This window comes from Anarhichas minor, unplaced genomic scaffold (assembly GCF_050575085.1).
Source record: "Anarhichas minor isolate MPS153535 unplaced genomic scaffold, ASM5057508v1 ptg000018l, whole genome shotgun sequence".
NCBI classification, from domain to species: domain Eukaryota; kingdom Metazoa; phylum Chordata; class Actinopteri; order Perciformes; family Anarhichadidae; genus Anarhichas; species Anarhichas minor.
In genome coordinates this window covers 5596319-5619593 of record NW_027466464.1, presented here as the reverse complement: position 1 = coordinate 5619593, position 23275 = coordinate 5596319, and the positions used below count along the sequence as shown (strand labels likewise).

Here is a 23275-nt window from a genome sequence, read left to right as displayed (position 1 = left end):
AAGAAACATCTCTTGAGAATAATGCTGCAAGCGCATTAATTATTAAGTTTTATGTCTCTTTAAAAAAAAACGAAAAAACGTTGCCATTTTTTCTTCCTATTGCAGCGGGTGTTTGTGTCTCTTTGTACGTATTTACTTGAAGATTGCAAAGCCTTCTGCTGCAGGCCCGGTTACGAAAAAAGATTGAGTGCTACCTGAAGGTGAAGAAGAAAAAAAAATGTATTCGGAAAATTATTATCGCAGGTTTTTTTTTTTTTTTTTGAAAGGAAGAGACAATTCTTCATTCATAAAAAAAAATCTAAAAGTCTTCATTTACTTCTTTGGCCCACTTCCACTGGGCGCCTGGTCAGCTGTGGGCGGTGTGTTCAGGACAAATTTAGGATTGGATATATGTGCTTCGACTGAATTTTGAGCCCCGGGTCACTCAGCTAGGAAACTAATATTCACAGTTGAGAGACCAGCGCTCCAAACGCAGAGTGTGTCACATACATATCAGCGGAGGGAGAGTTGGGGGACCGAGAGTTGGGGGTCATTCAGGCTGCAAGCACCCGTCCTGCTCATACTCGGGTCTTTACAACTTAAGTGGGGCTGATTTTCTATGAATTCTGGCTCAATTAAAAGTATTTTCGAACTGAAAAACACGACTGATTAATCTCCGTCCACTACGAGTCAGCAAAAATAGACCAAAACAATCCCCAAGAGAGAGAGAGAGGAGAACACGCATCAGCAAACTTACAGTAAAGGCCTGTGGAACGTGTGAAGCTAGTTGGTGAACGTTGGTTGAAACGATTAAGCTGCAAAGATTCGCGTCTCATAAGGGAATTGTGTAAATAAACTTTTAATTTCCAGACTTTTGCTTTGACACACAAAAAAAAAAAAGACAACGTTGAGACTCCCGTGTTTGCGTTTTACGCCCTTTGGACAAAAAGAAACGCCAAAGTCTAATGTTGACTTTCGATTGTTTGCACCTGATATCTTTTCCTCAATGTTTGCGTGCACACATTGCTTGTAGAGGAGCTTACATCTGGCTTTTGATCTTTTGAATCGCGTCTTTTTTCCCCCTCGTCTCTTTCTACTCTGACTTAATTCAACTGGAAGCAATGAGCACACGTTGTGGCGTTTTGGCTGGAGCCCACCATCGTGTGGACTCGTTGGACTATGGTGAGACATACTCAGGAACAAAAAGGACCCACGCTCCCAGCAGAAGAGTGGCCTCAGAGTCACTGTTTCTTTGATCTCATATGTGTTGAACAGCGCAGTTAAGAGCATCGTCAATGAAACAGTGCTTTGTGAAACCGGGACCTACGGTAAATGTCGTCATGATATCGGCTTCAAATCAATCATTTCTAATGTTTGGGCCATCGTTTCCTGTAGTGTTTTCTTTGTAGTGCTGGTTTGGATTGATGTTGAATCTGCATTTTGATGTGAATCTACGGTGTCTGTCAAATGCTCGGTGGGCGTCCACCAGCAGAGCTGCTGTACATTTCAGTGCTTGTCGAGGCGCAGCAGCAAAGGAGGTCCATACATCTGTCTGCGAAGGGGGTCGCCATGGCAGCAAGTCCAGATGAACAGACCAGACAAGATCCTTTTCCCCCCGGTAAAGACCTCCGCCCTCTGTATCTCTGCTGCGTTGTACGCATTATCCAGAAACACATGCTGACTTTCCTTTTTTTCTTTCTGATTCCTGCAGCAGTTTGGGGTCATTTGTTTGTTTCGTCGGAGCTGTGATGCGCCAGCGCGGCTTGATTTCAGCTGACTAAAGCCTTATTATGAGTTATATTGCCAAAGGAAATGAAACTGTAACTAGCAATTTGGTCCCTAATCATGTAAGTGTATTTCGCCTCCATCATTTTCTCTGTGGATGGCGATGTCGGCCCGTCTGTCCTCCGCTGGAACATTCCCATCAGCCTTAGCTGGGGGGGCGGGGGGGGGCGATCTCTGTTCCCAGGGTTCTATGTTCCCCAGCTCAATATCCTCTTAGTATGGCTCATTAGGGAGATCTTTCAAAGGTCAGATGTACAATGTATGTTTCCCTGGTTAAATATGATGACATCACCCACCTACAGCTGAAAACCTTCTGTTGTACACCTCCAAACCTACACCTTCAAATGTGTAGTTTACACATACACGTAACAGTGTACCACAACATAGGACCCTGGGAATGTAGGGATGACCCCACCCCCTTTATATGCTAATTGAGCTATTGTTGGCATGCGAACACGCACCAATCTGTCCCCTTGGACGAAACGTTTTGGCCCCATGAGGAAAGCCGAAGCTTCCCCCTTTTTATAGTTAACAAAACGTTGACATTATCGTCATGAATGGACTACTATTCTGTCCTCCGTTGATCTTTCTTGCTATTCGAGGAATGAGTGTCCCTATCTATCCATCCATCCATTTGACCGACCCCTCTCTTCTCTATTGCCAGCCAAGAAACGACGGCCCACCCCTCCCTCCTTCTTTCACTGTGACGGACTCATCTGCCATACATCTGTTAGAAAAGGGATTTAGCTCCGCTTAAGTTACTTTCACCCATTCAGAGGGGGGTCGCCACAAAGCACTTCACTCCCATGTTAAGCCGCGGCCGGCCCAGCCCAATGACAAATGCTTGTTTTTCCTCTAGTGTTCTGGACAGCTGTGGCCGCTGCGTGTTAGGGACAAATTTAGGATTGATTAGATGTGCTTCACCCAGAGCTTGCTCACGGGCAGCGAGGCGGACCGAGGTTTTGAACTCGGGTCTCTCGACTGGGGAATGTAACGCGCACGCGCAGCGGTCGTCTTAAAGAGCCTACAGTCGTCCATCCCCGGGCGGCCTCCTCCAGACGGCCATTACACATGCATGAAGTTACCCTCTGCTTTTCAGCGTCAACAAAGACATTCTTTTCTTTTTCAGGAGGAAACATGAAACTGAGATATTTGCTTCACTTTTGCAAAAAAAAAAAAAAAAAAAAAAAAATGCAGCAAAAGCCATTGTAGCTATAGCTGGGCTTAAAGTATTTGTGTTACTCACTTTGTTTTTATGTACTGTATTTGTTTTATGTATTATACTTAAAATTACCGAATAAAAAAGGACGAACAAAGATGGCATTCATCATTAAGCGTCGGGGCAAAGCTGCTGTGTATTATAGAATCCATTTTATAGCTTATACAAATCTGTTTCTCAATCCGTCTCCACTTTAATGAAAAACCACCACTGTCGTTACTTTATGCAGAAATGTTTAAGACGAATCAGCTTCAGTAGTCCCGCCTGTCCGCTGTTTCCCACCTCATTATCCAGAAGCTATTTTCATCGCCGTGTGTCTGATGTACGTGTGACCAGATTATTTTAGATGAAATTACTTTCACTCCTCAGATTACATCACGCAGACAGACACAGGAACATTACACATCTTGTCAGCCATAATAGAGGGAAATCATTATTAATGTACTCACTTTTGAAGTTTTTTTTTATGGGATAACAGTGAGTGGATAAAGACAGTGATGGATTGTAACTAAAGAGTACTGCACTAATTTCAAACATGTAGATGCTTGAACTGTCAAATTAGTTTTTTCTTCCCCCAAAGATTTCCTCCCTAAAATAATAATAATACAATAAATATATATATATATATACTGTATATATTCGTGTAAAATACCTTCTGTTTACCTTTTATGCTACACATCATTTCATGTGTACTTTGAATTATCTTACACCTAGTTTGGGAACCAAAGGGCTAGACTGTATTTGTACTAATTCTTAGTATGAGACAGCATTACCAATCTAAGAATGCCATATATATATATTTTTTTTTTTTACTGATAATACTTTTGTACTTTTACTTAAGTACCATTTTGAATGCAGGACTTGTACTTGTTTTCACACTGCAATACTGCTACTTACACTTAACTAAGTACTCTGATCAAGTTTGTCGTGTCAGCATTACGAATCAGAAATGGTCTGTTATTGATGGAGGTCGGTGCTGGTTCAGGAGGACCACCCGTCGGTCTGCAGTACCGCAGTGAGGGATCCTCCCGCCTGGACGTCCGTCTCATTTTCAGCCACCAGGGGGCAGCGAAGCCTCTCGGTGTGTCGCATGTGCGCGCGTCACAAGCCTCACAAGTGTGTCTGGCTGCCCCCCCCCCCCCCCCTCCTACTGCCGAGTTGCGCACCTATTCTGAAAAGACTTGTTTGTGAGAGTGGAGGAAGAGCTCGCTGTGACTCTGCGGCACGTCAACGTGCGTGTAAAAGTATGAAATGCATCATTCGGGCAAAAACTAAAAACAAAGCCAACAATCTGCCTCCCGTTTCATCTCTATTTAACCCTTAACTGACTGCGTCATTGATTGGAATATTTCCAAAAGCGTATCCCCCATTGATACAGATGTTTAAATATGCTGAAAGCTTCATGAAATAATTATATTTTCATCATGACGCAGCCTGGAAAAAACATGCAATTGTAATAATAATAATGCAATTGTGATCCAGGTACAGCATTGTAGACTGTGTGCTTGGTGTATGAGTCACGCAAGATGCTCGTCTAAGGTTCACCACCACCACCAGCAGACAGCGTCACCCCATCACCGCTGCCCACACAGGCGTTTGAAGAAAGGGAGGAGGGCGCTGCTGGATCCCGTCCGTTTCCGACTCCCCCTCCCCCCTCCTCCACTGGACTGATCACTTTGATCGATCGCTCGTGCGCGTTCCGGAGGAACCCCCTGCGCGGAGCTCGGAGGATCTGGAGGGGAGGGGGGGGGGGGGGGGGGGGGGGGGGTAGAGAGAGAGTGGGAGAGAGAGAGTGTGAGAGAGACCGCCGTGTGGGTCGCAGATGACACGCAGAAGAAAGTGTGTGTGGGCGGATGAGGAAGTTCAGAGCACGGATTGATGGTCACACACCTATACTGTACTGGCACTTTCTCGCAGCAGCAGCAGCAGCACATCGCCTGTGGGTCTCCATCCACCGATTTCTGTTATCCGGAGGGGGGGAGATCCGCGCATGGGAAAATGACAATCAAGTTTGTGGTCATCCTCTTCATACTTCTCGCTCAAGGTGCTCGGTGAGTCGGATTGGAGCCTTTTTTTTGCAATTTTATTTTTTTTAATTTGCATGATCAACAGCTGAGAGAGGTGTTTCTTTGAAGCTGTAAAAGTTCACATGTTTAAACTGCTGTCGGGGTGGGGGGGGGGGGGGGGCAATTACGCATTGCATGTGAATGAGTCTGACTGATAATGCATGTGGCATTTTTTTGTTTTTTTTCTAAGGGCTTTCCCTGCACACACACACACACACTCACACACACACACACACACACACACACACACACACACTCACACGCACACACACACACACACACACGCACACACACAAAATGACTGCTGTGCCCAAATACAGTCTATGGTATGATAATAATCAATTTAAACTAAATGCATTCAAATTCAAGCAGCATACGTAACTGCTGCGACAAAGTTGTTTTTTATGACAATGGTGTTTATTAAAGGAGGGGAGCAGCGCATCAACACGATTAACGTCCCCCCCACACACCTTTTCTTTTTCACCCCCCCCCCCCCCCGCCCCCCAGTTCTGATCTACTGGATTATGGCGCCGACGACGAGGATCCCAACGACACCAGTGTCAATCAAATGCTGGCCCCCAGGTCGTACCAGGAGGACGCTACGCGCATACTGAACAATCTGCTCAAGGAATACGACAAGACGCTGCGGCCGGACATCGGAGGTGAGGTCGGGTCTAAAAGGACTAAAAACTTAGTGGAGTTCTGGGTCAGTGGCGCTGTCCATGGTGCTGATTGTTATTGGTTGGGAGCGGAGCTGTCCATGGTGCTGAAACAAGGGATGCTTGGTTGGGGGGTTGTTTGAGGCTGTGTAAAGTCTTACAGTATCAGCTAGTTCCAGGTCTCCATTTCATCTTGCTCGTTGATGTAATAGGTGGAGATGTTCTGCATGTGTCGTCCAGCATTTTAGACCCACGTCCTTAAAGTGCAGGCGGCCATATTTTGGTGTATCTGGACACTTTGGGACATCCACTATTCAGAGTATAGTTCTGTGTGTTTGCTGAAAAAAAAGAATACAAGGTGGTTGAATGTGGTTTCAGTATCTGCAGTATGGTCATGCATGAACTACTGCAACAGATATCGATTCATCCGCTGATTATTTTCTCGATTTCGCCGATGAAGTATCCGGAAATGTAGTACTTTATCATTTTTCTGTCGTCTAAAGTCCCATCCTCAGATGTTTTGTTTTAACCAGCAGTACAACTGTCCCAAACCTTAACATATCTGCTTCGCTGTCATAAATGACAAAGAATAGCAGCAAATCTTCACCCAATCTGACACCAGAGAGTGATTCTTTTTTTTTTTCGAAGTAAAACTTTATTTATACAGCATTTTTCAAAACCAGGGAGCTTCACAGGTTAAAAAAAGATGGTAAAAGCATTGGGATAAGTAAATACTACAAATGCAGGCAAAAATCAGGTTATGGAAGCATCAATGACATTCCTTGGAGAATATGTACGTATAGGTTTTGAGGTGAGATGTAAAACACTCAGAGTTCGCTGATCTGACTAATCCGTCGTCGGTCACCTCGAGTCTTGAACTTTGAGCGACCTACTGTGCTGGACCTGTAAGGGATCAGCAGCTCACTCAGACATTGTGACAAGAAGCCAGCAGCAGAATTTTGAAATAATTGTAGAAGTGCTATGGCCTCTTGGCTTAAACATGAATGAAGTGCATTACAGTAGTCAAGATGCCCGGAGACAAAATGGTGGAAAGATACCGGCCGATACAATTTGGCAATTATCTGAAATGAAAGTAACAGGATTGAATGACTTGAGAATGACTTTTGTCAAAGTTCAACTGGGAATCAAAAATGGCGGCTTGTTTTGCTTTAACTTCAGGAAGCTAGGAGACATCCAGACCCTGATCTTCTTCAGACAATTTTGTTAAATTTGTTTGATTTGAAAGTTGACTACGTTTCATGAGCAATAGTGATGTTAGATATCTCCTCAGGAGCAACTCAATTTAAAGGGAAAGTTAATTAAAATAGGCTACTTCAAAACCCTTAGTTGTGGAGGAAGTACTCAGATCCTTTACTTAAGTAGAACTATACTATAAACGTGTTTTCAAAGTAGAACTTTTACTTGTAATTCAGTATGTTTACAGTGTGAATAAATACTCCATTATTAGTACAAGTTCTGCATTGAAAATGTTACTCAGGTCAAGTATTATTCGTGGAATGCGCAACAAATTGGCAGCATCGTAAGCGTCTTAGTGATGCTGCAGGATGGACCAATCGGTTTGTGTGGCAGCCTCCCTTAAACAGTGGGAGGGGCACCGGGGGACTGACAGCGTGAATGAGGTTTAGCTTAGAAGTTGTTGTTTTGTTGTTGTGAGATTGTGGTCAAGAAATATCAGGTGAAATAGAAAAGATATCAGGGTGGGTATCTTTCCCTGTTTACTCCTGCAGGAGATTGTAGGCCCGTCGTACTGTACATATCAGAAAGGTCTGTGTGTGAGAGGCTGAGGGTGGTGGCTTGAGTCCAAATAACTCTCTGATTGCACCCATATTATTCCTGCACCTATGCTCCTGGTGCGATCAAAACTCCTTGGAGCTTCTTGAAGGGCAGAATGTTCCTCTTCAGGGAGGCTGGCCGTTAATCAAATGGTTGCTGGTGTGATTCAACGGAGTGTTTTCACTAGTGGGCTTGACTGAAAAGTTCCCTGTGTTAAAAGAAGAGAAGAACAGAAGTGTAGTCATTACCAAAGTCCCATTTATCAAGTCCAATATGTATAAATACACCTTCAGTAGCTCTCATTTCATCTTCCTACAATTTTTCTAATTGAATTCTGCTGTATTTCTTTCCCCTGCTTTTGGGATTTTGCATTCACACGTTTCGTTAAATTGACTATTGACGTCGGCTGTCAATAGTCGGGCCACTGCTTGAAAAATGTGTGTGATGTGTAATAGCTGATATTTCTTATGGTTTTATTTATGTTGAACATTAATAATACGACATGTCGGCGGTTGTTGCAGAATATTGAGATTTGGATTGAGAGGCTTTTAACGGAGGCGAAGCGCTGACCCTGAATCAGCCAGTAGCCTCTAAAGCGCAATCAGTCACAGATCATCACAGCGGTGTGGGTAACCATGATTAACATTACCCATCACTCATTGCATTATTCTTCAATGTAGTATAGCGTGCAAGAGGACAGCTTATACTTAATGAGATTGCCCCTCTAGTTATGCAGACAGTGTGACTATATGCTGTCTTGGTTATTGTTCATACAAATCTTACATTAGTTAAAGAAGGATATGAGGAGCATCCAGTACGTGAATTGCTTTTGATTTACAATATAGAGAACGAATGTGTAATTTTCCATTTACTGTTGTAGCTGCTCGAGGTGGAGCTGGTATATACTTTATATACAATGAGGTAGTTTAGTCAAGTGGCTCCCCAACCAACAGGAGGGGTCGTGCCCCTCCGACGGGGTCACAAAATACATCTGAGAAGTCGTGGGATGATCCATGGATGTGAATACATTGGATTGTTTTTTTCCTCTTTGTGCCTCAAACACAGCTTTCATTCACAAGCTGACACCATCAAACACCCCGTAGAAGAAACATCTGTCCCTCAGCTGCAGGACTCGTGGGTTTAAGTGATATTAAGAGACTAAACTCTGCACCTTGAAGTTGCCACCTTCAAGCCTGAGAAGCCTTTCATTTGTAACGTCTGCAGTTTGGAGTTTTAGTGGAGTTGTGCTCGAGAGATGAAGTTTCAAAAAGGCTTTGTGGAGACGCTTCTCTCCAGATCATTAAGAGTGTTTATTTGTGTTCTGAGGTTATCTCGAATGACCAAGGCAAGCACCCCGGCTTTCACAGGCAGTAACCTACTGGTGGGAATTTATTTATTTATTTTTTGGTTTTCACCTCCGCCGGCAGCTCGCTCGGCTCGGTTCAGTCGGGGTAGCGGTGGGGGAATCTCCGTCCAGTTCTGCTTCCATAATTAAGGATGAAATTTTGATGAGATCCAGTTGACAAACCTGCAGTGTCGTCCATGAAATGTTAATGTCGTAGCAGGATAATGTGAGGCAGCGGAAACACGCAGGCAAAATCACACACACACACACACACACACACACACACACACACACACACACACACACACACACGTAGAGATCCACACACTCGAAGATGACGCTGAGTCAAAGACAGATCTGGGACATTTAAGGCATTGCAAAAAAGAAAAGAAAAGAAAGAGAGTGAAGTGGGTTCAGTTGAGAAGTGCTGCAATGAATCTGTGTGAAACACACACACACACACACACACACACACACACACACACACACACACACACACACACACACACACACACACACACACACACACACACACACACACACAAAGACAAGTACACTCACATAGACAGCCAGCTACTGTCAGATGTCAGAGGAGTGTAGCTCATTTCCATGATACACCTGGATTTTGTCGAAATCAAAGGCATCTTCTACACACACACACACACACATGCACAGTATCAAACAATGCTCCCCCCCCCCCCCCCACCCCCATCCCACCCCCCACCCCATCATATTTGCCTCATTTTAAAATGTGAGCAACTTCTCTGCAGTTCTGCGTGTTCATTTGCTACTGGCTGTTGAACCAGAGCACAAACTGTTGTTTTAAGCACATTTCTGTATTAATTGGCCAGTAATTCAATATTAGCAGTGTGTTTGTATCTCACAGCGAGGCTCCCTTCTTCGGAGGAGAACGACCTCTCTAAGCTGAAACGAAGCCGGGGAAGACTGGAGCCGGTTGTACCGCTGGTTAGGCGTTCGTATTTCCCTTTGTTGTGCGAGACCTTTCTAAATCTTCATTTGCGTGACCGTTTACACTGCTACTTGTAGCACAGTAACACAGCAGATTGCCGGTACGTGGACGTCCCACGCGTACACCTTGTGATGATGAATTTACGACCCTTGTGGAGGCCGAAAGTATAAATTTGGTGTGAGAGGTGCTGAAGATTAGCCCCCCCCCCCCTGCGTCCATTCTGTATGCTAAACTAAGCTAATGCTCTCTGTAGCCTCATATTTATTGTATACATGAGATTGATATCGACCTTCTCATCATGCGTTTTTCCATAAATTGCCCCCAATTTAACTTTTTAGTGCACTTTAGGTGACTACGAATGCAAATATTCTTTACACGTTAAATGGATCATCTCTAATGTATTCTGTTATAATAATACTGTTTGTCAAAACTATCTTTAAAAACTAGTAGCTAAACAATGTTATTTTGTGTTTTCTAAATGTCATACTAGCATAAGCTATACCATGTTATTTACAATCCAATGCACACGTGATGATGAATACAAAGTGGGCTTCTGATTGTCTCTCTGTTCACTTTGGTAATAGTCAGTGTCGCTTTATTGTCAAGATTGTAGTCTTTATTAATTCATCTTACTTAGGAATCTCTCAAACTGTCAAAAGTACATTTCAGTCCCACTGGAGTAAAGCGAAGCTTCCAGAAAATAAGAGAAGAAACCCAAGATGCAAGCTAACAGGGTTATTATCTTAGTTCCCGTGTTTGTTTCCCCCCTGTCTCTTCCAGTCTTGTTCAGTCAGCAGCGAGCCTAATCTTCATATAATGTGGGTGACTGGTCCACTTGTGAAGAGGCGTCCCACATCCCCCCCGAGCAGAACGACAAGGGTTGAGCCTCACCTTAACCGATAAGAAGCAGTCCGCCTTGGATGAAGATGAGATGCTTTTGTGTCCCTATTGTGTCACTTTCCTTTTGGATTCAGAGTGTGATCACCGCGAGCTGTGTGTGTGTGATCCTCGCGTACCGCGCGAACGAGTGTGTCGGCGTTTGCGTGTGTGCTCACCAGGGATTCGAGGACAAAGCGGTTTGGAGTAGTGGAGGGCTCTGCAGCCACGCACATGGACTGTACCCATGAGAGGGATGATTCAAGGTGTTCCATTAAGGTCTGAGTCTCGCTCTCCAAAATAGAAATAGGCTACAGCAGTCCTCCAACAAGAAAAGAAAAATACATCTAAGCAAGGTTAAAGTCTTGAGCCCACAGGCAACCATCTTTGTCCAAACAGGACACGTAACCATAGACACACACTGTACTTTTGCCTCACTAGAATACCCACTAGAGCAACAAATGTATATTAATCCGCTGCTGAAACTAACTTTATGTTATTAGAATACCGACAAGCACCCGTCCCCTTCACCTCGTGCAGTATCTTTGCCCCGCCATCACGTCCCCCCCCCTACTTCTACTGCTTAATGAATGGAAACCCTCGTAGATATACTGACGCATACCAGTGGTTCTTTGAAGGGAACAAAGCAGTTGCTACGCAGCAAATGGTGCATTTAACAGCAGCAGCTGTTTGTTTTGCTATAATAATAATAAAAAAAGGAAGAACTGGTCTTCTATAAGCAGCAGTAGATATTATGGCTGAAGAGATCAGGAAATGACTCCCATGGACAGAGACGGAACAGAAAATCCAAGGAAGTCACGGTACTGATCTCTAGAGAAATGACTGCTTAGCTGCTCAGAATTTGGAGACAAAACATCTGATTAAGCTATTACCACTAAGACACTGCCCTTATTTAAAATCCCTGGACTTTTTAGAAATATACCAGTAAAATAACTCCACCATATCAGATTTAAACTCAAGAGAAATCCTGATTTGAAGAAGTTGATCTAATGTCCTGTTCTTCACTCTGTTCATTGTCAGCCTGCATGCAAATAGAATCCAGCTGACAGCTTTGCAATACAGCGAAGTACACGATCCAGAAACAGCTTGTGTGATCGCAGCCCGCGGCTGGGTCTGAAGGCTCTAATAGTCCATAACTAACAAGCCTTCGATCTACACCGACTGACCAGGTCGCTGCAATCATATTTGCAAGCAAGCATTGCCTCTCTGAATATGTCTGGCGCTTGCAATTATTTATGCGGGTGGGAGTGAAAAGGGAGAGGCTGTGTGTGTGTGTGTGCGTGTGTGTGTGTGTGTGTGTGTGTGTGTGTGTAACTGTAACCAACAAGCAGCTGCTGTTTGTACTGTACTTTTACCCATCATTTGCTTTTTATTTATAAGATGTGTGGTCTGTGGTTTGCTTGCACACTTGTACTCACAAATTATGTGCGTGTGTGTGTGTGTGTGTGTGTGTGTGTGTGTCTAAAGAGAAGGACTCTGAATCAGATTAAAGCCAGGCTCAGACGTGATTGGTTTGAGGCTGCTTCCTGCCGCTCTCTCATTCTCTTTCCATCGGTTTCTCTGTCTCTCTCACTCAATCACCCCCCCGCTCATTAAACCTCCCCCCCCCCCCCCCCCTACTTACTATCAATTACTGTATGTTGTGACATAATTCATGTCAGTGTTCGTGGTCCAGATTTGAGGCTTTTTGGAACCCAAGTGAAAGTTTGACCCACTTTGCATCCTGTATTAAAACCTCATAGATCTGTTTCAGAAGTCATGTCCGATTCAATCACTCCAGGGCGAAGCACGCGAGGAGGAGGAGGAGGAGGAGGAGGAGGAGGAGGAGGAGGAGGAGGAGGAGGAGGAGGATGGGTTTTAGGCACTGCAATATTTGGGTCTCGGTGAATTTGACTCGTATCTTTGCACATTATATGCCAGCAGCCCTATATTGTCTCCTTGTTTGATAAAATATTGAGATATATCCTTTGTTTTATTAAAGAAACCAGTGGAAATCAGATCTAAAAGTCTTTACTTAGGAAGTTCCAGGGTTTGTGTTCTTTTTCTGTATCCCACTGCCAGAAATAACACGGACGTGTTTGTCTTGGGCTCAAACGCTGTGATTTTAATCTGGCGAGTAGCTTTTACTGAAAATGAATGAGAGTGGAAGGAAGATGATGCACAGTGGCGGAGGAAGTATTCAGAAACCCGCTTCCTCGGTCAATATAGCACCCACTTCTTCAGTGGACTACACTGACCATCAGCACCGATTGGACATCCACATAAGAGGTGGTGGATCTTCCCTCTAAAGTGACGACGAAAGTTCAATTTTGTGCTGATTTTAGCGGTGCCTTTCGACAAAAGCGGCGGTGTTTCTCAGCACCAGAGTCCCTTTTAGAAAACCTCATTTTACTGCAGCTGGATCTGTCCGCGGTGGGCTGGTTGCTGGGATTCTGAGCTGAAGGAGATTCTGTATTCGTTGTTAACTTCTTTTAAACAATTCCTCTGGTAGAGGTTTGACATCCTGACTCCTGATGGGATGATTGCTGAGCTGTTTAGTCTGCCCTTTGAGAAAACCCACTGATGTCATTTGCCATATGCTGAATCATGCTGTTCAATTATGTGCAGAAATTCCCTGAATGCCAGTCAGTGTAAGAAATAATTGAAACCTGTGATATGAAGCAGATTTCAGGGACTTTGAGCCTTTGTTGATGGTGTTTCTCCTCGCTTTGGTTCAGTAACCATTCATCATGGCTGAACAACCACCATTGTGTGCTAAAGTAAGTTATATTTTCACATATTCTCATATCTTGTGACTTCTATCAGTCGGCGATGCTCTTTGGCCTTTGTATTTAACGATGTTCTGAAGAGATGATGTTTTAAATTAGCTTTCATCATTTTCATGAAGTGCGGTTGTGTGAGGTACTTATCCGCCCCCATGATGTTTAGTCCACTAGATGTGACCTTAAGTCAGTGTCAAGTCGGTGTTAACAGTGTTAACTTAATTGCTAGTTCTAGCCACTTTTGGAGCTAGTGCTGCGAGCTACTTTGATTGGAAGAGAGTCAGCTAAACTGTTGTGGGTTATTTGGTTTGGGTCATTTTTAAACTCTGACTTTAAAGGAAGAACCACCCAAAATTGAAGCATTTCCGCTGGAGTCAAATAGTTGCTCTTTCCACCTCTGGCTCAGATCTGGACGTCTTTGAGGCCGACTCGGCCCTGGCGGGCCTCTTCTCCTTGATCCTCACAGAGAGGACATTTGGCACAGCGGTGACACCTCACCAGCTGAAAGGACAATTCTCAGCCTCGTCAATATTCCAAGTCCAGTGACATTTCATTAGATGAAGAGGAGTTTAGATCCTGGCAAATGCTCCGCCTCGCGTCTCAGGTAGCCAGGTTAGCCGAGCTGACGATCACCTGCGGGAGGGAGGTGCAAGAGCTATACACACACATGGATACACACTCGCAGACACACAAGCTGGCGGACGGGGTAACCTTTTAGGAGCTCTGATGCAAATGTCTCTTCCGCTGTGTGTGTGTGTGTGTGTGTGTGTGTGTGTGTGTGTGTGTGTGTGTGTGTGTGTGTTGGAGGGGCTTAACGTCTCCGGATTAGCAATGTTTTTCTTGAGTTTTACATGTAGTGTACATCCTCCCACGGTTTAGCATATCCCCCCTAACACCTTCGGAATCACCATAGAATATTTGGGATCAATCAAATCCCCTCCACAGCCAATCAAATGCCATGTGACTCTGACTTCAGCCAATGACTGAGCTTCATTTTTCAAAGCCAGCCGCAAATTACACGGTGGGTGATTCTTTTCACGTCGACAGCCATATAATGTCGTGTATTGTCATGTCATGCTTTGTCATCTGTCATCCGCCGTGGTGATGTCTGCCGGTGTGTTGACAGGCATTGTGATCATAATCACTGACGGATAAGATGATCTCATTATATTTTTTGGAATAGCAGATTAATGAGGATTTATTTGTGTATGCTGCCAGAAACATTTTCACATTATGACAGTGTCCTCTGCCGTTTTTAAAATACCGAAACACACACTATCTGAGGAGGAAAACAGCAGGCCTTGACCAGAATTTTAGCTTCTCTCAAAATGTTTAATTCTTCTCCAAAGAGAGGTGGTAGGGCGCCGTAAACCCCTCGCCTTTCATTCCTCCGGCATTGCCGACTTAATGAGAAACCCCAAAGGAATGACCAAGCACTCGTGTAGCGCTTTAAAGCAGATACCAAAGTGAAGTGCATTAGGTGGTAATAAGACCAAGCTGGGTCCGGATCATGGCTGACACATTTCTCATCCCTGTGAGCTCTAACCATTTAATCGATTTCCATCTGTGTCTCCCATGTCCACTCCACTTCCGCCAAAGCACTGGTGGTTAGCCAGGGGTTTGAGAGGGGTGGATGGACTTTGAAAACGTCGAAAGGGAAAGGGCGGGTTGAACCTGTGCTGTTTGCGTTTGCAATTAAGCTTTTGTCATTTAGTGGAGCCGCCATGGAGAACCAATCAGAGCGAGCGTTTTGTTGGAGCTGTTTTTATCGTGTCTCGTGCTGCTTTGGCGAGAATATTTGTTTATGGTTGCAACAGATTTTATGGAAGAAATGCAGTGAAAAATATCCACATTGTTGGATTCATTTACGTTTTTACACATGCACTTACTGTCATTGAATGAAAAAAAATATTTGAATGAAAAATATTCAGCTGTTTATAAGTCAGCGGGGTTTGTGTCATGGCTGACTTGCCCTGACGGCAGCCATGACAGACAGCCTTTCCTATTAAAACTAAACATCAAGGGGCAGTTGTGATTGATAATAACGGCCAATCACAAATGCCCCACCCATGGCCATGCCCCCAAGCTGTGATTGGGCAGTTGATTGATTTTTCATTTGATTACTACACAATAAATTCATCCATAAAAATGAAACGCATGCAACAATATGTATTGTATTTCCCTTTCTTTCTTTGTAAGATGTGTTTTGTGTGTCGGCCTTTTAAATCCTCCTTGAGATTTGACTTTACCTAATGCAATCAGAACGGGGGTGTTCCCTGCATGTTGTTGCCACTCCGGAGACTGCTGTGTCATCTTTTCTGAAAGCCTGAAACTGCTCAAACCTCATCCTCCACACGATGAGCTTGTTGGGTATCAGACAGTTTCCATTGTTGTGGTAGCACCAGGGGAGCGAAACAATGCATAATTCATTGTTTACCTGATGGACACAAAGCCTAATTAAATCCAAAATGTCTCCAGCTGTGACGGGTGTCTCAGATTCTTGTGTGTGTTAAAGTTGCAGAGTTGCTCGTGGAAAAAGTCGTAATGCCCCTCACCAAGCCCTGAACTCTCCTGTCAATCTTATGTCAGTGTAACAATGTGTGTGTGTGTGTGTGTGTGTGTGTGGCCCCTAACATTCAGTTTCTCACCCCATCAAAATAAGCATTCCATTTTGTCATGGCAGAAGTCCAAGGCCTATTTGCATTATAATATATATATATATATATATATATATATATATTAAAACGTTTCTCGGATGACTCGCACTCTTTCAATTCAGTCAACCCACGAAGTACTTAATACAATAACTGGGTTGTGTGCTACTCATTCACCAGTGTAAGCAGGTATAAAAGCTGTTTTATTATTAACAGAAATTGAATAGTGGGATAATTCATCGAACGTCCTCCTAATTGCGCTCATAACTGTGTTTGTGTGAAACAAGGCCCCCCCCCCCCCCCATCCTATTCTGTGGAGTTATTGCTTGCTGTTAGCTGTGTGATTTGCCTGGTGGCGATTCATAAGCAGTGAGACCTTTCCCGTTGCCTGGTTCTCATTAAACCTCCGAGGGAACAGAAACGCCTTCTCTTCCCAGATCTATTATATTTGATTCAGGGAGCTGAATACAAGTCCAGTACAGCAAGTGCTCGCTCAGTACCCCCCCCCCCCCCCCCCCCCCCCCCCGACACACACACACACACACACACACACACACCTGCATGCACAAGCACCCACACAGCCGGTCGATATCTGTCTGATGGGAAAGTCCTTTCATTTAGACTTGCATTACTTTTTTTATGTGTTCACAAAGAGAATATATGAGTTTTTACCAAATCCTCGGCACACCCGATGTCATCTTTTATCTCCGTCCAAAGAAATGAGCCGCACTGGTGTTCCCAGAACATCTTGGCTAGCTTGGTGTAATAAAACACACTCTGCAGGGACACCTGCAAGCTGCACGCTTCAATTTAAATAACATTTGCTTCTCCAAGGAAGATTTGCTGAGCAAACGTGCGTCAGCAATACCAAAATCATCCAAGTCCACAGCTAGCTGCTCATTTTAGCCACAGTGCTGCTGGCTGTGGAGCATCCTTGCTCAAAGGCACCAGGTTAGAAAATAAGACGGATGAAAAAGTAATGACAAAAACAATGTGGCAGTATAGGGGTCGCTCGAAGTGATGGAGCTACAGAGAATTATCCCCAGAGCCTGCAGCTTTCTTCGACTCCATGGAGCTTTATAGCGACTTTCAGCTCACTGTTCAGCTGTCCGGTCTGTGAATTTACTTTAAAAACAAAAGCCCCCCAAACCAGTGAACACAGTGGAACATTTAGCAGCTAAAGCTCAGATATCAGCGGCTGGTAGAAACCAAAAACCGAGCTAAACCAGACTGAATATTGGACATTCATCAGGCGGACACAAACGTGACTCCACATGAATGATAATGTTGCTCCATAACTGCTAGATGTCTAACAAATCAACTGTTTGCTAACAAGTTTGCCGCATCAACTTAAGCCTTCTGGGTTCTCTTTGCTGTGTAGCATCACATTTGTCAAATTCGGCAGTACTTCTTTATTATTATCATTATTGTTATGAATTATAATCCGCTGCGTTCATTCCACTGCTGGCGGAGGGGTTCCGCAGTAAACATCACCTGCGTATGAGGGACTCCAGCCTCCCAGCAGCTGATGTCCCTCTCAGCGGGTCAGATTGTCCCGTTGCAGTGAGTCGATGCCAAAATGTACAGATGTGGGTCAAATAGTATTTGCAAGTCATCTTTAGCCTCTGCGTCTCCCCCGCTTGCAAGAACCAGATGGCTTCTGTCTGCCTCTGTCTGTGTGCAGTTTGCTATTTAAACATTTCTTTGAGGCAGAAAGGTGTCGTTGGTGGAGTTGAACCCCAGTTTCCACCATTAGCGGTGCGGTGCAGTTCAGGATAACACTTGCCCGCTGTCCCACGGGTGTTGTTTTGACCACGTCATCTGATATTTAAGCCCGGCACCTCGCTTGCGTGACTTGAGTAGACTGGAAACTGACGAGCTCAAGTTTGGGGACCGTCTCAAAAGTGCACGCAAAAACGGCCGAGAGAGCTTTTCAGTGGCTTTTATTTCTGCTCTGCCATAAGCTCCACCTTTCACACAATTGATGGTGTTCAGGTTTTATGGACATTGTCTGAGATGTATAAATTCTATAATTCTAATGATGGAAATAAAAAAACAACGTAGCTGAGGTGTGCTCTGGCATTCTGCTCAAATGTTACGTAAATAGATCCCTTATCTCACAAATCCGTTTGTTGGATTTCATTAAAACTTAGTCCAGAGAGCTTCTTATGTATATCAGCCGAGTCCTTTTGTCTTCTCTTTGTGTTTTCTGGCGCTCCTCAGACGTTTTGGTATTTTTCAGCAATCAACCATTTGTGTGTGTGGTGCAGCGCCACGTTGGCTGAGAACAGCTTGAAAAGACAGCAGAGAGAGGTTTCTTCCCTAGAGGAGCTGGTGCAGTCACTGTGCAACCCCCTCAATACATCCAGACCCATTACATCTAACTATATATCTAGGAATCTCTCTCTGTCTGTCTGTCTGTCTGTCTGTCCTTCACATATCTCAAGTTCATCCGATCTACTTTACACTTGGCGGATAAAAGGAGACCAACACCAGGCCATTTGTGTTGACGCGTTTCAGTCACTCTGTAAAGCCAGAAGGGAGTTTGGGAGTCTATATGCTGCGCGGCCTACTTGTGATTACCGCTATGGGGCTGACACCAGAGAGCTGACACAAATATTCCTGTTGTCAGCCCATACTTGCACGGCTGTGGCTGTAAATTACAACACTCGCTTGTGAGAACAGGCCTGCAGCAGCGACGCGATCGAAAAAAACAAAAGTACACGAGCAGTGCTTTTGTGTTATGACAAGCGCATGTACATAATGGCCTCCCATGTGTGAACCTCTTGATCTGCCATACAGTTGTTGACAATAGCTCGCACCCAGCCAAGAAATAGTCTTGTGTCGTGTTTATTGCCCCTGTAGAACCACTACATGTCATTTTTATATTTCGATTTATTTGCATGAATTTAACCAAAAAATAAATGACATTAGTTAGCTTTAGAGGTGCTGAGAGTATGATTTCTTTCTCTTTAGACAGATCCAGGCTAGCTCTTTCCCTCTGTTCCCAGCTTTTGTGCTAAGCTAAGCTAACTGTTCGCTGGCTGTAGGCTCATATTTAACGGACAGACATGAGGACGGCATCCGTCCTCTCCTCAAACACTGAGCATGAAAGCAAATAAGCTTGTTTCCCAAAATGTCTTTTGTCTGAAAGAGTGCAAAACACCTTTTTGTGTGTAATAATGGCTCCATGTGTTTTTGTATCTTTAATGTTAAGTGTTAGTTTCTAAGTGAAGTCCTGCACGTTAGTTCTATAAGGAACGTAATGGTTCAGTTTAACTTGCTGTTTACATCGTTTCAGTTTGATGAACTATAGCAGCAGAGACTGTGTGTTCACCACTGGAGGGATGGTGCAGTAACTAACAGCTTTTCACAAACCAAATGCATTGTGGGCTGCAGGGCTTTTAGACATGCTAACGCTGGAGCAGAGAGGTCACGCATGACATGATGTGTGATTTCTGTGGATGGGTTGTACCAGAGCAGCAGAGTGATGGATTATGTGTGCAGACTACAGTCGTTGTGGATCCATGAGCGACTTGAACTCTATGACCCATAACTGTGACTTGTGACCCATAACTGTGACTTGTGACCCATAACTGTGACTAGTTATGTGCAGACTGTGTTGGTCAAGCTGGAACAGTCCTAATAAACTGTAAACAGGAAAGTGATCTCACAAGGTTTCTGGATTTAAGTCTCTTTTGGGTCAATTTTGAATGAATTCCGCAACTTTTGCAACATGTTTTGTTCACAAATTCAACGATGAAGCGTTTCGAATCCGCTACCGCTTCGATTCTCGCTTTAGGCTGGCTTCGTCTCCATAGCAACAGCAGCCGAGGCTCATAAATGTTGTCGTATTTAGAGTTTTGATTCGATTCAAACTGATAGGACACAAAGCTGCGCTACGTAAAACTGCTGATCATAATATCAACCTGTAGGATTCTTAACCTGTCCGGTAGAGTCCCTCATTTCTATGTTGAGTCCTACATGCTGTGTTCACAGATATGTAATGTTTCTCTGGCAATTTTATTTTTTAGTGAAACACTCCTCTTTACGCAATTTACAATAAGTACTAAGGAAGCGTCGTACTTGTAATTGTAAGCCTTTGTCTCACAATGTTCTTCTGCTGTAGCCTGCGGAGGCAAATAGCCAGAGGGACTTAAGTACTGTGTACGACTTTTGGTAAACAGGACACGATGAATTATTTTACAGCACATTTATTTTGAAAGTGAGACTGAAGATGTGAGGCTAACCCTCAGGATAGCCCCCGACAGCCCACTGAGGCGGCACTCCCAGTCCAGTGCTCCCCGGACACTGAACATATGGGAGTTAAACGGTCAGCTGGGATATGTACGCGTGTGTGTGTGTGTGTGTGTGTGTGTGTGTGTGTGTGTGTGTGTGTGTGTGTGTGTGTGTGTGTGCTGGGGCTAACAATGCGTAATGCATTTGTCATGCCAACCAGGCCAAGCAGGCATAAAAGCCTTTTCTTCTTAATCGAGGCCCACGGGGTAATGTGGTAATACAGATGGGGCCTGTCATGCTTTTTGTGAAAAGCAAGACGAGGAGGAGGAAGATGAGCAACACGAGGAGGAGGAGGAAGGATTCTTTTGGTCTTTACACTGGATCGTGGTTTCTCCATTAGAAATGGAAAATCGGGTTGATGGACAGATATGTTGATGGAGAGGAAGATGTTGTTAAGTTTCTTCCCGGATTGATTAGACGTACTTTTCAACTTCATTTTTCTCTTTGAGAGATGAAAGAGAGCAAAACAAGAAGTGTAAAAAAATAAATAAACCGTACAAAAGAAGTATTCTCTTTTACGGCAGCGTCTTCATTACCTATGCACCATCCCGCATGAACCTGCCAGGCGTTATTTGGACATGTGTCAGGTTAGTTATTTCCGAGCGTATTGCACCGGGAAATGGATCTAAGTGAAGAAGGAGACATTACTGTAGCTCAGTAGAGCTCACTGTCTAAAACATGCCTTATGCAGATTCAGAGTGTCATCCTCTACCTGGATTATCCACCGTGGTGTAAATTGAGGACGATTTCCCCCAGGTTGCCCCAGTTCCCAAAATGCTGCTGCTAAGCTGTAACAGATCAGCTTTCCAGCCCATGCTGCCACTTCTGTGGTCTTAAAAGTGTCTACATTTCCTCCGCAAATGGGTCCCAAAGGAGGGACACTGTCACCTAGGACGCCTCCAGGTGTTTTTCCGCCAAAGACTTGCAGATGAGTTGGACCGGTCTGCATTGCCCAAAAGTGTGAATATTGCTTATCTCTGTCTGAGACTGCCAGTGTGTCCAGGGGTTTCCCTACCCTCCAGGAACAATGAATGCATCTGTATTTTCTCTAGGATTTGTACATTGTGATAGTGTATTGTCCTGCGTGCCTTCAATGCCAGATTTCCCCCAAATGGACAATAAAGAACTTGGGCTCGATGCCCATGCGGTAATGGTGCCAGAGAGTACTCAAAAGAGGGTTAGAGATGCTAGCCAATGACCACACGGATGCCAAATGATTAAAAGCATAAATGAACAAATTAACAGAAATACTGAATTTTATGGTAATCCCTTCAATTGTTGTCGAGACATTTCTCTGAAGAGCAAATATGTCAAACTCATGGAGGCTCCGGAGGAAGAGTCTGGGGATCAGGCCGAGTCATTAGGAATCATTCTCTGTGGAACATGAATGTCTGTACCGAATTGTTGTCCCTCATTGTCCAGTTGATGGAGCACAACACGCTGCTGGAATCGAATCAAAGCCTCCCAGCAGGCCTTCGCTACCCAAAACAGTTTGCATCAGTGGCCCAGCACAGCAGGTCCCCGGAGACAGAACACGCAGCTGCGTGTATCAACATATCAACAGAATTACATGACCAGGAAGACAGTTTAACTATGTAGTAGAATGTGTTCAATATCAGTGAACCATGAAGAACCGTTAAATGAGGGTAACGTGGGTCATGGATTCATTAAGGAGCTTTTCGCCCCCCAACATGTGTCAACTAACATCATTAACTTTGTTTGGTGCTCTTAATTGATAGTGCCGCTGTCTGTAGATAACCCAATTAGGATTCCAATTAAAGTCTGTGTTATATATTTTTTCCTCTCACCTTCCTGTCAACCTGTTTTTGTGCCGGGAAGATTTACTTGAGGATATTTGTTCTCTCTCAGCGGACACCCTGCTTCGTATTCACACCTGGAAGCTGCTCTGTGGACTCCTCTTGTTGGATAGCTTTACTGATGGAGGTCAGGGGTTAAGCTCGCTGCTCGCAGACACCTTTTCTGCAGGGACGGAGTATAAACATGCAAAGTTTAACATCGTTTTGGAGTTAGAAGCTGCGCTGATATCTCAGAAGGCAGCAACAACTCTTGAAATTGTCATAATTGAATTGTGAAATAAAGAGTTAAAGGAAGATTTTCCCACTCTTTAAAATATCTCATGTGTGCATAAAGCACAGCACCCTCGAGTAAAGTTATTTCTGTCTTTTTAAAAACAATTTTCAACGAGATCTTTTTTTTTTTTGACAACGCAGCACTCCATAGCGGATCGTCTAACCTTCTGCTCGCAAAGTGACAGCAAAAGGCGACTTCGCCCTCCTCGCTTCACCCACAGGACGCAGATTCCTGGCACGTCCGATCCGAAGGTCACGATCCTGCAATAATAATACAAAACTATCTCACAGGGGGGGGGGGGGGGGGGGGGTCGACGCACAAGAGCTCTCACACATGCTTGACCTCATTCTATAGGCCGTGACTTTAACAGCATTGTCTGAAAGCGGCTCTGCAGTTGTTGTGTTCAATAGCACTCCAAAGGGAGATGAGTGTTGGCGTGTCCAGTGTATACGCCATGACAGAAGTGAATAGCTGCAGTAAGGCTTACAGTCATGTTGTGTCAAGAGTCAGAGAGAGAGAGAGAGATGGTGCATGTGAAATATTTTTGAAGCTTTAATGGCTCCAATGATGATATGAAACAGATTAACCCTCGTTTGGTTTATTGGACAAACTGAAAATGTCACCTGATGAAACGTTAAGTGCTCACCAAAGCTCAAAATGATCCCAAAATGTTGTGACCATGGAGGACCCCCCCCGTCATGTTAAACACCCCCTAACAGGTCTGTGTGTGTGTGGGTGACTCATTAGATTTAGAA

At 44.3% G+C, this 23275-nt stretch overlaps 1 protein-coding gene across 2 annotated transcripts in view; it reads left to right on the top strand.

The window, feature by feature from the left end:
• Window positions 1–4770: 4770 nt before the first annotated feature.
• LOC142952718 (gamma-aminobutyric acid receptor subunit gamma-3-like) overlaps window positions 4771–23275 on the top strand; it is a 59893-nt gene continuing 41388 nt past the window's right edge. The window contains exons 1-2 of one of the 2 annotated variants that reach the window (XM_076094602.1): window positions 4771–5034; window positions 5557–5711. In XM_076094602.1, coding sequence (XP_075950717.1) covers window positions 4862–5034; window positions 5557–5711 — 328 coding nt within the window. In that variant the 5' untranslated portion in view covers window positions 4771–4861. Of the gene's footprint in view, window positions 5035–5556; window positions 5712–23275 lie in introns of those variants that run through there. The other variant, XM_076094603.1, reaches the window with a different exon arrangement.